The 18681-nt window shown below is 41.3% G+C and overlaps 1 protein-coding gene across 9 annotated transcripts in view; it reads left to right on the top strand.

Moving 5' to 3' along the window:
- Positions 1-18681, top strand: part of LOC103473513 (multiple epidermal growth factor-like domains protein 10) — a 232232-nt gene that overhangs the window by 34924 nt on the left and 178627 nt on the right. For all 9 annotated transcript variants that reach the window (XR_014090313.1, XR_014090314.1, XM_081613843.1 and 6 more), the window contains exon 5: positions 14463-14709. Coding sequence is in view for 7 of the 9 variants with exons in the window: in XM_081613843.1 (XP_081469969.1) it covers positions 14463-14709 (247 nt within the window). In the remaining 2 variants the exon portion in view is untranslated. The remainder of the gene's footprint in view (positions 1-14462; positions 14710-18681) is intronic.

Raw genomic sequence — 18681 nt, forward strand, 5'->3', positions numbered from 1 at the left:
GGACTAGAGGGAATGTGTTTAATGCCAAAAGACTGTAGTGTCTGCTGGAAAATTTTGGACAGAAAATTGCTGCCTTGGTCAGTTTGTATAACTTTAGGCAGACCAAAAGTTGCAAAAAACTTCAAAAGAGCTTTAGTTATGGTAGGTGCTGTGATTTTTCTTAGTGGAATGGCTTCAGGGAAACGAGTGGCAGCACACATGACAGTCAAGAGAAACTGGTTACCAGCCTTTGTTCTGGGCAGGGGACCCACACAGTCCACCAGGACACGCTCAAAAGGCTCACCAACTGCAGGAATGGGCTTAAGGGGAACAGGTGGCACCCTCTGATTAGGTTTACCCACTATTTGGCAAATTTTACATGTTCTACAGAACCTGGCAACATCTTTCTTCAGGCCTGGCCAAAAGAAATGTTGTAGAATACGGTCATGGGTTTTAGTGACTCCCAAGTGACCTGACCATGAGTGGTCATGTGCCAACTGCAGTATTTGTTCCCGATAACCTTGAGGAATGACAATTTGCTGTACTACTCCCCAATCTTCCTCAATACCCTGCTGTTGCAAGGCAGGCCTTGAGATCCATTTTCTCATAAGTAATCCATTCTCCACATAAAACTTATGGGTTTTATCACTATTTATTGAATCACTCACCCCTTCAAAACATTTAGTGAGCGTTTCATCACTTTTCTGATCTTGGCTCAAACTCTCATGTGATATTGATAGCGGGAGAAAAACCTCAGTCTTTGGAGTGAAGTTGTCCTTGAAAGGCGCTGATTCTGACAAGTCCTCTGCTGGCAGCTTGTCCTCCATCAAAGCAAAGCCAAGAACAGAGTCATCCAAGTTTACTTCCTTCAGCTTGCGAGCTTGAGACCTGGTAAGAGCACTGACAGCAAACACATCAGGATGGGACTTCGATATCTCATCTTCACCCATCATGCAACTGGGATTATTCACCACCTCAGGAATAGGAAGTACCTTGTCTCCAGCAAGATCATTCCCCATTACAAATTCAACCCCCTGAACAGGGAATGAGTTTCTCACCGCAACTTTGAAGAATCCAGAGGCCAACTTGGATTTTAGGTAAACATGATGTAGAGGTGCCGGTACATACGCCATTCCAATTCCTTGTACTATTGTACTTGCATTACAGGAGGTATCAGCGTTTAATGGCAGAAGGCTGGACAGAATAAATGACTGGGAACCGCCAGTGTCCCTCAGTATCCTCACTGGTTTCTCATCCTCTGGAAATCCTGTTAGGGAGACAAGACCATCAAAAATGAAGGGCTTGAAACAGTCATCAGGTTCACTCAGGTTTGAGAGATCTGGGGAGGATCTCAGGGTTTTGACTAGGCCAACCCCTTTAGCTGGTTTTGGTGGTTGGGGTGCCTGTTTACGTTTCAGGGCCAAATAGTCAGAAACAATATGCCCCATTTTATGGCAATAAAAGCATTGTCATTCCGATTTGGAAGTTGGAGCGTTCTTAACCTGAGATTGTGGGACATCTTTCCATGTCTTGTCACGAGAAGGTTGGTCAGATTTACGCACAAAAACATTTTTGTGAGTAAGGGCAAATTCTTCAGCCAGAACAGCAGCCTCTTGTAAGGTAGTAGCTTTTTGCTCATTCAGGTACAACACTGTACGATCTGGAAGGCAGTTTTTGAACTCCTCCAACAATACCAACTCACGTAGTAAACTAAAGTCAGTAGCTTTAGTTGCCTGGCACCATCTGTCAAAGGTGGTCTCTTCTTTGTCCACATCCACTGTGAGTACTCCTTTCTCAACTAAGCTACTAAAGAGATTTTAAGTCACGTTTGAGCAGAGACTTGGACACATGGATACCCAAGTATGAAGCAATTTCATATAAATCACCTTTTCTACAGACATCAAACTGTTGTACAGTAGGATTACTCAAAAATTCTTCCAAATTAAACTGTGCCATGTTCAAAAATAATCCCAGATGAGCCCCCACTTATGTTACAACCCCACCCTAAAATCCCTAAAGTAAATTGTGGCACTGGGCTTTAACATAAAACAAAAAGTAATCCGAACAGTTGATGAGTAACAAAAATATAATTATACAAGTCTGCTAAAACAAGTACAGGAGAAAAAAAAACACAGGGGAGCTTTAAGCTTCAGGGTCTCCAAGGCCAAAATAATAAACAAAACACCCCCTTACAACTATAAAATAAAACAACCACTTTCTAAAGAGAACTAAAAGAAAATACAAAACCTAAACTCCCTTACTAACATAAAAACAGGAGAAAACGGGTTACAACAAAAATGGCAGAGAACCCCTACCAGCTTCCACCTTCTTGGATAATTTACAGAGTTGCTCTCAGCAAACTTAAGTCGGTTCACACACACACAGCTCTCAAGCAGAGTCACAGCTCATGGCCCAGGTCAAACAAAAAGAGAGAGATCTGGCATCTCCAGCTTGCTGCTTATATATGGCAGCTTCACCCCCAACACACTTCACCTGCAACAATCAGGCAGAGCTGAAACAAAAAACAGAGAGCTCTCTCAAAAAGAGAGCCCCTAGAGGTCAGTGACCGTAACACAGTCTTGTCTCATGCCAACTGTAAAGCATCCTGAAACCATTCATGTGTGGGGTTGCTTCTCAGCCAAGGGAGTCGGCTCTCTCACAGTCTTGCCTAAAAACACAGCCATGAATAAAGAATGGTACCAGAATGTCCTCCGAGAGCAACTTCTCCCAACCCTCCAAGAGTAGTTTGGTGATGAGCAATGCCTTTTCCAGCATGATGGAGCACCTTGCCATAAAGCAAAGGTGATAACTAATTGGCTCCGGGAACAAAACAGAGATTTTGGGTCCATGGCCTGGAAACTCCCCAGATCTTAATCCCATTGAAAACGTGTGGCAAATAATCAAGAGAAGTCTTGTTCAAAAACCTATGAATTTTTACCCATCTAAGCAGGAACACTCAAACGGTAAAATCCCCTCCCTCCCTACCAACTAAACTGGGAGACATTTCGACAACCACAGCTTCTATCCCCTCACCTATTTTCTTGAAAACACAACATTTTAAAAATGATTCATGTCCAACAATTACTAAGATAATTCTGTCTTAAATGAACATCAAATACATGACCTGATAACAATCCTTTCGAAAAAATACTTTGTACATCTCAAATACATGCGCAAGCGAGCTGAGCCTCTTGCTTCAAACAGTGGAGTTCAGGATTGGACAACATTTTGAACTTTACTGGGGAAAAGTGAGTCATCTTCTAGAAAAGAAAAGATTAGAAGTAAATAAAAGTGATGAAGAACAAAGAACAGATTGAACACTTTTATTTATTTTCACGTAACACAAAAAAACAAACACGCTCACCTCTACGTGTCCTCTGCAAAACTCCAACTAAACAAAATGTTAGACGGCACATGTAGTGATTACCCTTAGGAGTCCAGCTGTGGAGCAGGGAAGCGCGTGATGCATTTAAAAGGCTTCTGTGAAAACAGTGACAGCATGCCGAGTGTTCACTTCAATTCTGTTGGACAGTACGGACTTCAAAACTTTATAAAAACACTGTTTTTATATTGGTTTTGTTTTTATTTACTTCTACATAAAGCAAGAAATATGACCGATGAGTTTCGCCATAATTTTGTGCGCATTTTTTGCATTTGCGGCTCATTCCGTGAATGTTTTGTGACCAGGAAATGCTTGAATGTAATATGACATCCATTTTTCCAATTTCATCGAATGCACCACATTTCTAAAACACCCAATGAAAAGGTGTTTATGATCTGTTGCTAGGTAAAACGGAGAAATGTGGTACGTGACGCGCTGGAGAGTTTGGGAGACGGAAAGTGACCGGAGCGCATTGACACTTTGGATTTTACTGGGAGTGTTTCGGATGAATTTCTTTGACTATAAGTGTGTTGGTTAGAGTTAGTGTGTGTGAAACAGAAACCATTGAAGATCCCCGCTGGCTGAGGGAACAGCAGAGATGCACAGTGGGGGATGGGCAGTGAAACAGGAAAGTGGAGACAGATCAGCTGTTTCAAGCAAAGATAAACAGATGGGGCGAAGGTAAATCTGCTACCTCTGCAGGAAAAATAACCTTTTTGTTGTTTTCCCTGCAGCTGAGGTTACAGCAAGGCCACATCAAAGCACTTTTATTTTACAACGTCAAGTAAAAATTGAAAAAACTATTAGTTCCCCATATTTAATAAGAAGAAGTGGTCTGTAATATGCTAGTGAGGGTTTCTCTGGATTCTTGTTCTGATAAAACTAGATGTTGGTTTGATTATATACTTTCTAAATCTGCTGTAGTTTTTTTTCTTTTTTTGGATTAACATGAGTTTGTCTAGGTCTTGTTCTAATATATTAGAGATTATATTAGATTATATTAGAATTTAGAAGGTTTATAAACCCTTGTCGAAATAATTAGGCTACAGAAAAGATACAATAAAGTCTTGTTTAATAAAGTCTTGCCTCATGTAATCCCAAATCAATTATAATACATGTTAACCAACAACATAAAAACCTAGACAATTATTCCAGCTGAGATTACATCTGAAAAAGATGAAAACGAGGTGCATCCATCCATCCATTTTCTATACACCATTGTCCCTTACTGGGGTACTCCCAGTAAGTATCCCTTACGTTAGCTGAAGATGGTGCCCATCTTCAGCTAACGTTCCGGGCGAGAGGCGGGGTGCCCCTGGAAAGGTCGCCAGTCTGTCGCAGGACCAAAGAGGTACAAGATAACATCTAACACACTTTAAAGACCATGGTCTTTCAGACCCTTGATAATACCACTTAAAAATACATTATGCCCCTCATCAGTTAAGTGAACATTGTCTTCCAAAAATAGCCCTGGCTTGTCAAAAACTATATTTGAATGATGTACAGTTATTCCATTACAAGCCAAAACAAAAGTATGCATAACACTATTAACAAATTTTCTTGCTTTTTCCATCTTCCCAGGAGGTCCATATCTCCAATGACGTGTTTGGTTTATTAAAGAAAACACAATCTCCATCAGTGGAACGTTTTTCTGCAGGTATTGCAGATCCTTCTTCATTGCTTTGACAAGCAGCACGCTTTTCACCTTACCCAAGTCATTGCCACCACAGTGAATTACCAGTACATCTGGAGCAGTTCTTCCTTTAAGACACTGGTGGAAAACGTCAAGTAGGGAGTTCCAACACATGCCCCCTTGGCCAAACCACTCAACATGGGCGGTTATGCCAAGGTTGCTCCCAATAGTCTCCCTTGTATGGTGTTTACTGCGTCGGATATTACTGTCACCAAGAATCCAGACTGAGTTGGATGTTGATAGAAAAAGTAACATAAATACTTGTATAACTTAGATGAAAAGTAATGTGTGATTGTTCCAGTGTTTCATTTCTCACTCATAAATAGCATCATAATATACATAAAAAATGTAAACTAAATTTCAAAAAAGAAACTGCATGTCATATTTTAAACTATCAACCACTCTTAAACTACTGGGACTATTATTTTCTTTTCAGTATGCAACTTATTAAAAATATTGTCCAAAAACATACCTTTCTTCATTTGTGTGAATGTTCTCCTAAATGGTACTTGTTGTTTAGGAACTAGAACGTGAACCAGTGACTTTGCTAGAAAAAAAAGAAAAAAGGATTAGGAAGTAGGACACTTTGTCAGCATAGACCTTTTCATACGAACCCATTCAAGTATATAGGGTTACTGGCTTTCAAGATTTTTGTCCTCTACATGGTGCATATTTGTTAATATTTATGTAAATATAGAAAGTGTTTACATTGAACACTTACCTCATCTTGTTGAGAAGATTTTCTGTCTCAAAAACTCCTTCCAAATGTCACTAAGAATGTTTGACCTCTGAGTGAGGAAACCTGTCTGTTTGTATCTAAGTCTGAAGACTTCCAATTAGCATGGGCCGGACATTGAGCAAGTCCCACCCCCCAACACAAAGCCACACCCAGTAACCTTGCATCCAAATTAGTCAAATGCAAGTTAAAGAAGCCATGCCTTTTGTGATGTTGTCCTTTGAGAAACCTGGCTTCTTGCACTGCTGTGATGGGTGAGGGGTAGCTCTGCAAAAGTCTAAACCAGTTACTGTATAAACTTAACTTATTTTTGTTAAGTTTATAACTTAACAAAAATAAGTTAATATAAACCATATAAACTCAAAAATGGTCAAAAACCATTTTTGAGTTTATATGGAACTTTAGAGTAACACAGTGGAGACTTGTGTTATTCAATACCAGCAAAAAGAGCACCTCTACCATCGAAGAAAATTAAAGTGTGGATCTATTCTATAAGGAAAATGAATTCTGATCATTCCTAATTGAGATAAGTACATTATAGTGGACTTTAAATCATGGGTGCTAAAAAATTAGTCAGCTGTTAATATATGTCTCCAACAGTGTTGCATCTGATCGAACTCCTACAGCTTTTGAAATAAAGACTTCAAACTCGGTAAGCAGAGAGTTGAGACATTAAAGGTCAAAAGTTATGACAGGAACTTTGGTATGTCAAAACATGGGCGTGGCTAAGTCTCAAATTTTGACTATTCACCATAAAACATTAAAGTGACATAACTTCCACATCGAAGGTCACAGCTGCATCAGACATCCTATGTCTCACTACTGACCAACCCTCATCACATTCTCATGGTCAGATGATGACATCATCTTAGCCCCGCCCACTTCCGAAAGGAAGTCACCTGTTTGTTCTATTGTATTTCTTACTTTTACTGTGTTATTGATAGAGAATTAATCCTCTGCCACCTGACATGAAATGACTTGATGATGAACTCTGTCAATGCTAGCTGACGTGTGGGGACGTGTCCAAATGGCTGTCCCTCGCCATATGCACACGATTGTCTCCAAATCACACAAGCGTCTTCCGTTTGGCACCAAACTGGATACGTATAACCTTGGTTCACCGCTGAAGACCGCTAAGCACTGCGAAGGCCTATTGTTTTTCAAATGTTTATTTTTTGTTTATTTATTTTTTTCTTCTGACAAATGAATTGGCTTTTTGGGGGCTTTAACATATTCAAAAACTCACCAAAATTGGTGGGCCCATAGAGACTGTGAAAAATTTACGTATTTTAAGGTCTACGCAAAAATCACAAAACAAAACTGCTCAACGGCGCCCCCTACAAAATTTCAAAAGACCCCTTTCTATTCACTTACTTTATCGTAGAGACTTGAAATTTGGTACACTTGTAGAACTCCCCAAGACACTCAGAATTTACAATTATTGTCATACTGCATCTCAAACAGGAAGTCGGCCATTTTGGATTGAAGTTGTGAATTTGACCCCATTTTGGCCATTTATAGCCTTCGCATTTGATCGAACTCCTCCTAGGGCTTTTGATGGATCGGCTTCAAACTTGGTCAGTTGGTTCATAAGGCATGCCCGATTCAAAGTTATCAAAACGGTGAGTTTTCGTGCATGCTGAAGGGGTCATACCAGGGGTCAAAGTTCACCGACTCGCTGTGAAAAACGTAACTGTTATAACTCTTACACAAAAGCTGACAGAGGCACCAAACTTTCAGTGATTGATCATCATCGGGTCCCCTAGAATAATCAATAGTCAAATGATGACATCACTTAGGCCACTTCCCCTGAGAACAGGAAGTGTCATGTTTTACTCTGGATGGTCGCTATCTGACATCTTTGACCTAATCAACATGAAACTGTGTCCACAGACAGAAGACATATTGGTGTGTAATGGTTTCCAACCCCGTTTGGTTTGGATGCAGCAGGTGGGCGTGGCAGCGTGGCAAATTGACCTGTAACGCCGTGTCCATACGTTTGGCTCTGAATTCCACAATTTTGAGTCCAGCTGCACCAAACTCACTGGGATGGATCCTTATCCAACTCTGAACAGGAACCCATAACAATATTTTGTGGGCATGGCCTAATCTCTTTACACCTAGAATTCTTTAAATGATCTGCCTAACCTAGAAATATAAAACTTGGTACACTTGTGTATCTTTTCAGGTCCTACAAAAAAGTCTCTTGGAGCCATGGTCAAAACCCAACAGGAAGTCGGCAATTTTGGATCAAACCCGCAATTTCCTGTTTTTCAGAGACATCAAATCTGATCGAACTCCTACAGTTTTTTAGATACAGACTTCAAACTCAGTCAGCAGACAGTTGAGACATTAAAGGTAAAAAGTTAACACAGGAATTTTTGTAGATCAAAGCATGTGTGCGTGGCTAAGTGCCAAACTTTGACTATTTGCCATAAAACATCAAACTGACATAACTTCCACATAGAAGGTCACAGCTGCATTAGACTTTCTGTAACTCACTACTGACCAACGCTCATCACATTGTCACGGTCAGATGATGACATCACGTAAGCCCCGCCCACTTCCGACAGAAAGTCACCTGCTTTTTCTTCTGTATGTCTTACTTTTACTGTTATTCATATGGAATTAATCTTCTGCCACCTGACACGAAATGGCTTGATGATGAACTCTGTAAATGCTGGCTGACCCATGGGGGCATGGCCAAATTGCTGCGGTCACTCGCCCTATGCGCACTATTGTCTCTAAATCACACACGCGTCTTCCGATTGGCACCAAACTGAATACGTATGACCTTTGTTCACCACTAAACAGCCCAAAAGGATTGAATTGTAATTTGACTCCACTGCGCCCCCTAGGTCATTCCATCAGCTATATCTCCTCTCTACATCGACCGATCTGCACCAAATTTGTGGTGTGTCGCCAGGGAACCATGCCGAAGGCATCGGTGCATACTGCCTGGCGGATGCGCCCTTCAACTACGAGAGAGCATACGAGGTGGCAGGCGGGCGGCGGTGCTGGATGCCCCGCGGTGGCTAAAGGCCGTAGCGGCGCTTGGCTGCCAGGGCCGCTTGAGGCTCGTTGGGGCTTTAATTAGGCCTGAGCAGCTAAGCGCTGCGAAGGCCTATTGTAATTGTGCTGTTTATTAGGGCCGAGCAGCTAAGCGCTGCGAAGACCTATTGTAATCGCAGGATTTCTTATTAGGCCCGAGCAGCTAAGCGCTGCGAAGGACTATTGTTTTTCAAATGTTTATTATTATTTTTAGGCCCGAGCAGCTAAGCACTGCGAAGGCCTATTGTTTTTCAAATGTTTTATTAGGCCCGAGCAGCTAAGCGCTGCGAAGACCTATAGTAATCGCAGGATTTCTTATTAGGCCCGAGCAGCTAAGCGCTGCGAAGGACTATTGTTTTTCAAATGTTTTATTAGGCCCGAGCAGCTAAGCGCTGCGAAGGCCTTTTGTTTTTCAAATGTTTATTAGGCCCGAGCAGCCAAGCGCTGCGAAGGCTTATTGTTTTTCAAATGTTTTTTTTTTTCTTCTGACAGATGAATTGCCTTTTTGGGGGCTTTAACATATTCAAAAACTCAGCTAAGCGCTGCGAAGGCCTATTGTTTTTCAAATGTTTTTTTTTTTCTTCTGACAAATAAATTGCCTTTTTGCGGGCTTTAACATATTCAAAAACTCACCAAAATTGGTGGGCCCATAGAGACTGTTAAAAATATTCGTATTTTAAGGTCTACGCAAAATTTGCAAAAAAAAAAAAAATGGCTCAACAGCGCCCCCTAGAAAATGTCAAAAGACCCTTTCCGATTCACTTACGTTCTCATAGAAACTTGAAATTTGGTACACTTGTTGAACTCCCCAAGACACTCAGTATTTACAATTATTCTCATAGTGCAAGTCAAACAGGAAGTCGGCCATCTTGGATTGAATTTGCTAATTTCACCCCAATTTGGCCGTTAACAGCCTTCGCATTTGATCGAACTCCTCCTAGGGCTTTTGATGTATCGGCTTCCGGACTGGGATAAAGTGCAATATTTGGTGGGCGTGGCCTAATGTCTCAATAGCGCCCCCTAGAAGAGTTTAAATAATCAGCCCCAAGCCATGCTTTAACCTAGAATTATGAAACTTGGTACACATGTGTATCTTGTCAGGTTGTACAAAAAAGTCTCTTGGAGCCATAGTCCAAACCCAACAGGATGTCGGCCATTTTGAATGAAAGCCACTATTTCGTGTTTTTCATAGACGTCGCATCTAATCGAACTCCTCATACAGCTTCTTAGATACAGACTTCAAACTCACTCAGCACACACTTAAGACATTGAATATGAAGTTATCAAAAGAATCCTCGTACATCAAAGCATGTGGGCGTGGCTGAGCGTCAAACTTTGGCTTTGTGTCATGAAATATTAAAATGCAATAAATTCTACAAGCAAAGTGACAACTGCATCAGACCTTCCATGTCTCATTATCGATCCGCCTTGATCACATTAACATGGTCAATTGATGACATCACAGTAGCCACGCCCCCTCCAACAGGAAGTCACCTGTTTTTGTCTGCCTGAAGTCTTACTTTTACTCTACGATTCAAATGAGTTCAATGCTGTGCAAATTGATATAAAATGACATGATGATGAACTCTGTGAATGTGGCTGCTAGCTGAAGCATGTGGCTTATTAGCAAATAACCATGCCAGCCATGTCTACAATCGCCTCTAAATCAACCAGGCTTCATATGATTTCCACCAGACTTTTATGGTTGACTTTAGTGAACCTCTAAAGACCCCAATAGCATTACGTCATAACTTGACTCCACTGCACTCCCTAGGTTAATCAAACAGCTGTATCTCCTCTCTACATTGGCTAATCACAATGCAGCTAATGTCAACACAAGTAACAAGATAAAGTATCAATCCAGCTGTTCAGATACACATATTTTCTCCCAAAACTTAAACTGTCAAACTGTGGTTGGTGGTGGTGAGGATGAATGCTGAGACCAAAATGATGATGATGATGTTTATTATAATTTAATAAAGAGAAGCTCAATTAGAGTCCAGTACGGGCAACATGGCAGGAAAACGTGCACACAGCTAATACAGGTAGCCACTGAAAAAACTGAAGGCTGAATGCGACAGCTACATTATTACGTTATAACTTGACTTTCCTTTGCCCTCTAGATTTATCAAACCAAACCAACTTTATTTATAAAGCACTTTAAAACAACCACAGCTGATACAAAGTGCTGTACATTAAAACACAACATAATAAAAAAAATAAAAACTTAGTTTAAAAACAAAAACATACTATTTAAATCTAGATCCTGCGGGTGTTGAAAGCCAAGTAAAATAGATGGTGCAGTGGTGTATGCACAGCAGCTATGAAGGTTACCAGCCTGTTTGGTTCAACCTATCTCTGTGAATCAGCGTTTTCTGACATGAACTTCATCAAGAACAAACACAGAACATGCCTCACTGATGCACATCTGAAAGGTGCACTCACAGTTGCAGTTTCAAGTTACACACCAGATTATGGAGCACTGGTGAACAGCATGTAATGCCAGTCTTCTCACTAATAAGGAAACCAATACCAGATGTCAGTGGCAACATGGCAGTGTCATGGCAACGTTTAATTAAAATATTGAGGAATTGTGTTCAATTTAAGTGTGTTCATGACATATTACAGTTATAATTTCATTAAAAATGCAGCAGTCATGAGTTCAAAATGTGATAAGATTTATTTCAAAATATTTAACCCTCCTATTATGTTGTGGGTCAAATTGACCCGTTTTAAAGTTTTAAAATATTTTTAAAATAGTTGCAAGTATTTTTATTGCATGAAACATTTTCTTAATTTGTCTTAATAGGTGAACTCTACATATAAATTGAAAATGTATTCATTTTACACATTTGCAGCCCCCCCTGCGTCTATTTGTTACATTGATACTGTTCGGGTCAATTTGACAGTTAAAGTGCAAAAAAGATACAAAATTTTCAATTCTATTTGTTTCCTTACAGCTATGAACCTTATTTCACCACACACACACAAACACACCCCAGCACACCACACACACCTGCACACGCAGACACACACAAACCCACTTTCTCCCTGCTCTCTTTACTTCACAATGAACTGCGAGAAAGCAGGTGTTCATACAACTTTTGACGGGAACCTATTCTGTTCCCGTGGGCAAACTCCACCCACACTGAGTGGACACTCAGTAAAAATGGAGGAAAACATAAATACTCTCTGCATGACTCATTTATCTTGATTTTAATTGGCGGGTCAATTTGACCCGGAACAGCATGTGTGAGCCCAACAGGATTGAATTGTAATTTTACTACACTGCGCCCCCTAGGTCATTCGATCAGCTATATCTACTCTCCATATCGACTGATCTGCACCAAATTTGTGGTGTGATGCCAGGGAACCATGCCGATCTCATCAGTGCATACGGCCTCGTGGATGCTTGCTTAAACTGTGCGTGAGCGTACGCGATGGCCGGCGGGCGGCGGAGCTGGATCCCCCGCGTTGGCCATAGGCCGGAGCGGCGCTTGGCTGCGAGGGACGCTTGAGGTTCTGCGGAGCTTTATTTATTGTTATTATTATTACAAATTATAATTATTGCATCATTGAGCAGTTTTCCTTTTTCTTTTTTTTATTTGTCAATCTTATTTTTTGTGTTTTTATGTCTCCCATTAGAAATAGTCAATTTTATTTCCAATTGTTCCATTTGTTACCTTTATTGTCTAATTCTTGGTAGATTCTGTAAGAATGAAATGGACAAAAAAGCATTCCAACTTTATTTGTGTGGAAAGTAAGATTTTTGCCAGCAACTAAAAAAACTTCCTGATCAAGTTATGGGATCTAATTTAGTAACTGTACCCCAGTGAAATTTTTTCAGTGTAAAATATGAAGATGTCATTGTGAAAGAAGTAATCTTACACAAAAAGCGAATAGAGCAGATCGTGACATTTCACAGGACTCTGGTGTATGTAAAAAGAGCCTTGTGACTAAGCTCTGGCACAACGTAGTATTTTTTTTTTTTTGTATTTAATGGGCCAAAGAAAAAAATAATAATTTGTTCTTCAGAAGTGAATGAGACGCCTGAAGTTCTTTTAATCTGGTTTCTCTAATCTAGGTCAGGTTTCACAAAGTTACCAAGATGATATGCTTTGAATGCATCAGGATATTACATGCATTTTATCATCTATCTCTGCCTTCTCTTTGTAGCTCACATCTCTGCTATTAGCCCATCTCTGCTATGGTTTGTAATACAGGGCTAGACTGCAAAAGACATAAAACGATGCACTACTTACCCACTCAAGCTGTAGTTTATGCATAAACAAGCTACAGCTTGTTCATCACAAGCTGGAGCCTGTTCATTTTTCCAACAGTTACTGAATCTTAAAAATTTGAAATATCAATACTCGTTTTCTTGTGCTAAAGTTGAAATTCACATACCTGTACTTTTAGCCTTGCCACAAAGCTTGGAAGTTGTGATTCCTACCAAATGAATCCCCTCTTTTTAGTGCATGACAATAACTCATCGACATGCCAATGTAAACCTTCGATACTGAATAGTTTAAAGATGAAAACCACTACATAGATTGGTTTCAGTTATGTTCATGCTGTGCATAGTATAAGAGTTCATGTTTTTACATTATGTTTGTGTTGAATGTTTTTCCTGTTTTCTCAATTCTTGTTCTTACCAAATTCTACTACACACCAAATGCCAAATGCTATCAGCTTTTGAACTACACTCACATATGGTACGCCTGCCATCTTTTCTCAACTCCTCTTACTCTGAAGGAAGTATGTTTAGAATCCTCTGTATTTACCTTAAATTATCTCCAAATCTGGGGTCCTGCCAAATATTTTTATTCTTTGACATTCTTTTTAAACTGTGACAGAAAATCTGATGACAACCTGTTATGTTGACATATTACACACATCTAACCATGTGCAGATAGTTTCAACTCTATGCAGGAACATAGCAAAGGTCAATAAATCTATCAATAGAACACTTTACTTCAAAGTTTAATTTCTGATCTGGACGCTATCTGAATTGATGGCGGTTCCTTGAAGAGTTATGGAAAAGACTTTGGAGTCATCTAGCAAAGTCTTATGTGGGATTATCCTCCCACTAAGATGGTTTTCCCAGGATCAGATAACATTCAGAGTCTTGCCAACTATGATCTCTTCAGTTGGTGAAATGTTATCTAATTTCAAAACTGTCACTGCACATAAACAGTTACATATATTTAGCTTGATCTGATGATAAAGCTGAATGCCCATTGATGTTTTGTAAATGTTACCTCACTTCTTTAGTATCTACTTCCATCATCATCTGTTGCAAGTAGTAGCACTCAGTAGTCATATCTTTTAGAACTTACTCCCCCACTTAATGTTGTTGAAAGAGTTTCCCTCCACATTAATTCCAACTAGAGGGTTTGAGTTTTATACTTAATCTGAAGTTCTGCAAAGGGACTTTCGACCAGTTGGTTAGATATTTCAATTTGTTAAATGTAGCTAGGCATTAAGAAACATTCATAATTTCTTAAGTTGTCTTTTTGTTCCTCTTGAAACTTAGCAGCAAATTAGAGATGTTAATGCACAGACAGCACATACATATTAGAGGAAGGCCTAAATCCTGCTTATTTTTATCTTCTCCGCAGCTTGTGACAGTGACCACTGGGGCCCCCACTGCAGCAATAGATGTCAATGTAAGAATGGAGCACTATGTAACCCTATCACCGGATCCTGTATCTGCACTCCTGGATACAGAGGCTGGCGCTGTGAGGCCCAATGTGAAACTGGTTCTTATGGGAATGGGTGTCAATGGACATGTCAATGCCAGAATGGGGCAATCTGTCATCATGTGACTGGAGAATGCAATTGTTCACCAGGATACACAGGAACTTTGTAAGTAAGGAGAAATGGAAAAAATGCCAGAAACACACACACACACACGCACACACACACACATATATATATATATATTCACTGACTGAACTTTAAAATGAAAAAAAAGTAATTCAGTTAATGATTCAGTTACTTAGAATCAGCACAACATTGACTCTTTGATGACTAGAACAGATTCATAACTGCTGAATTTTTGGTGTTAGCATCACTTTATTACAAATGATAATAAATATGTTGACATGTAGAAATATAATTTGTACAATATAAATAAAATAGAGCTTGATCCACTATCACTGGACACAACTGTCAAATCTCCTGGTAAAAGTCGCATTAATATACAATCAGAGCGCATCATGCTAAACCGATCCTCCACACCAGGGGTCCCCAAACTTTTTCCTGTGAGGGCCACATAACTTTTCCCTTCTCTGGTGGGGGCCGGAGTCAGTTTGTAACAGAAAAAGTGTGACGTTTGCAGTGCCCAAATGTAAAAATGTATTGTTTTCCAGAAAGCACAATCAAATAACCCTCTCTGGGTTCTTCACAGAAAAAAACCCAGGAAGGATTATAGTCCGTATTTTCTGAACTATGAGCCGCACCGGACTATAAGCCACAACCCCAAAGTAAAACAAACAAACAAACAAACCAAAAAAAAACAGTAAACATGCACATATAAGCCGCAGATTTCTCTGCCGCTCCAGGTTTTCCACAACGATGCAGCAGCAGCAGAGGGGGGCAGACACCCAAAATCTGAGTCATAACAGGTCATTTGAATATCACATTTATTACGGTTGACAAAGAAAAAGTTGCCAAGATTAGATTTAACTGAACTGATTACGGTAGTTTTGAACGGTAACTGTAACAGTAAAAGTGCTGATCCTTCGTGTTGCTACTAGCATGTGCTAAATGAAAATGGGCGCTTTCTTCTTCTTCTTCTTCTTCTTCTTCTTCATGTGAGAGGAGGGTGCTTGGAGAGCGGAAGGAGAGCGAAAGAGCGAGCGAGTGGGTTTTTCCTGTCTTTGCGTTTTCTTTCGTATCATTGTTTCACTTGGTGTTTATGTTTATAGTTTAGTTGTGTTTTTGTGTTAACTTGTATCACAGTTTGTTCAGGGGTTTTGTGTTCGGGGTTTGGGTGTGGCCGTCAGTCGTGCCTGGCTTGGCCGGCGTCTGACGCCATGGTGGTGGTAGGTGGTGGTTGTTTCTCCGCGCTGACGCGGAAAAACGGCGTCAAGGTGGGCGCCGGAGTTCCGTGCAGCGTGGAGGAAGTGTGTCTGGCGGTGGGGACGTTGATAGGACACGGGGCAATTAAATCAGCAGCCAGGATGAACGGAGCAGTGGTGATATTTGTGGAGAAGGTCGAGCAGGCCCAACGGTTAGTGGAGGTGGGGGTGACTGCTAACGGCCTTTTCCTACAGGTATCACCACTAGCTTTACCTTCAGTTAAGGTAACCCTGTCCAACGTCCCCCCGTTCATCAGTGATGAGTTTCTGGTAAAAGAACTGTCGAGACATGGCAAAGTGGTCTCACCGATAAGAAAAGTACCGTCCGGCTGCAAGTCCCCCTATTGAAACACGTTGTCTCCCACAGGAGACAGCTATTCATGATTTTAAATAGGAAGGACGAAGAGCTAAATTTAAGTTTCCGGGTAAGGGTGGACGATTTTGATTATATTTTATTTGCTACTTCGTCCAATTTGAAGTGCTTTGGCTGCGGGAAAGAGGGGCACATCGCCAAAATGTGTCCCGACAGAGCAGGGCAAGCGCCACCGGGTCCGGCCCAGCAGCAGCCTGCTGCTGCCGAGCGGGTAGAAGACCCACAGGGCGAAGCAGAGGAGATGCCCGCTCCGACCGCGGGAGAACCTGCTGCCGCGGCGGAGGAACCCGCGGCGACCTCGGCGGGGAAATCCACAGAGGCCGCGGAGAGATCTGCGGCGGCTGCGGAGGAACCCGCTACAGCCGCGGAGGAACCCACCGTGGCGGCGGAGGAACCCACCACGGAAGGGAAAGCAGAAGAGAGGGCTGAGGTGGTGGTAGGTGGAAGTGTGGGAATGAATGAAAGAGTGGGAGAGAATGAGAGCACGGTGGAGTGTGGTGATGGGAGAAACAGTAACGGTGGTGAGATGAACGGTGGTGGAGAGAGTGAAGTGAGAGAAAGGGAGAGCGTGCAAGGGGAGCAGCAGGTGGAGGTGAAGGAAAGCAAGGAGCAGTCAGAGATAGACAACCAGGGAGAGAAAAGTGAGGCGAAGGTGGGAGGAAAGAGTAAAGGCGAGAATAGCGAAGGTTTAACTTATGAAATCGACATGGAAAAAATGACAGGGGAAACGGAAGAAACTATGGAAGTGGAAGTTTCAGACCCACAAAAAAGACGGAGTAAAAGAAAAAATGTGGTAATGGCTGAAAAAGCCAGCAAACAGGCCTACAAATTAACTGTTGAAAAGAATGAGGCATCCGACAGCAGTGACGCTGAGAATTACTTCTCAGATAGTAGCGACATGTCAACCACGCAGTTAAACAGTAGAGCACCAAAATATCCTGTTGAGTTATACAGAAACTTTTAAGAGACACCAAAGGGTTTAGAGGGATAAAGATAGAGAGCTACTTCCCTGATCTTAAAACCTTTTACTTCTCCGCAAAAAGTCACATCCGCAATAAAGATACATCCGGTTTCTCTGACAGAGATATATTCCGACTAAAGAAAATCATGACAAAAGTTCGAAAACAAATTTGATGTAATGATGCAGAGCACCATTTTATCATTTTGTACAGTTCTTTTTTACTTTTTCTACCTTGTTTTAGCCTCTTTTTACCCAACATGGATTCCTTTAAAATAGCATCTTTAAATCTTAATGGGGCAAGGGAGGCTGAAAAGAGAGCACTGATCTATCAAACGCTCAACCAGAAAAAGATCGACGTAATATATCTGCAGGAAACACATAGTGATCAGCAAACAGAAACGGACTGGGTTAGAGAGTGGAGAGGGAGGTTGTTTTAAGCCACGGCACCTCCCAGAGTGCAGGGGTGGGCTTCCTCTTTTCAAGAGCGTTCACCCCGAACTCCACTGAGATACAGCACATAGTACAAGGAGGTGTCTTTTAGTAAAGGCACATTTTGACGGTTTTAGTATAGTTTTTATCAATATTATGCTCCCACCACCAATGCAGAGAAGAAGCGTTTTTATGAGAAAATTGGGGAAGGGCTGGGTGATTGTGGGTCAGGAGATTACGTTTTTATAGGTGGGGATTTAATTGCACTGAGAATGAATTTTTAGACCGCAATCACGCAGAGCCGCATCCAGCAGCCCAACGTGCGCTGGGGCGGCTGGTCTCGTCCAATGGCCTGGTGGACGTCTGGAGAAGGATGCACGCAGGTGCAGGCAGTACACATGGTCCCACCTTAGTGAAGGCAAAATCTCTTTAGCCCGGCTCGACCGTTTTTATTGTTTTAAACACAATTTTAATGTGTTTAGAACATGCCAGATTTTACCAGTAGCTTTTACAGATCACTCTTTGCTTTTGGGTAGTGTTTTTATCCGAAACATTGTACCCAGAAGCGCCTACTGGCACTTTAACGCGGCATTGACACATGACCGGAGTTTTAAGGAGGTTTTAGCGTTTTTTTGGTGCGGTTTTAGACAAAGGAAATCTGATTTTACTAGTCTTAAACAGTGGTGGGACCATGGGAAAGTACAGATCAAGCTACTAAGCCAACAGCATACTCTCAACGTTACACGCGACATTACCGGATCTATCAGAGATCTGGAGATAAACATAGTGGAGTTAGAACAACTTTGTGTATCCACAGGAAATCGAGAGCATATTGAAGCTCTCAAAGCCAAAAAGCTAACCTTAGCAAACCTGCTGGAGAGCAAAGTCCAGGGCGCACTGGTCAGGTCCCGGATCCAAAACATCACAGAGATGGATGCTCCCTCTAGCTTCTTTTTTAGCTTGGAGAGGAAGCACGGGCAGAGGAAGCAAAT

This window comes from Poecilia reticulata, chromosome 12 (assembly GCF_904066995.2).
Source record: "Poecilia reticulata chromosome 12, P_reticulata-male-v2, whole genome shotgun sequence".
Classification (NCBI taxonomy): Eukaryota; Metazoa; Chordata; class Actinopteri; order Cyprinodontiformes; family Poeciliidae; genus Poecilia; species Poecilia reticulata.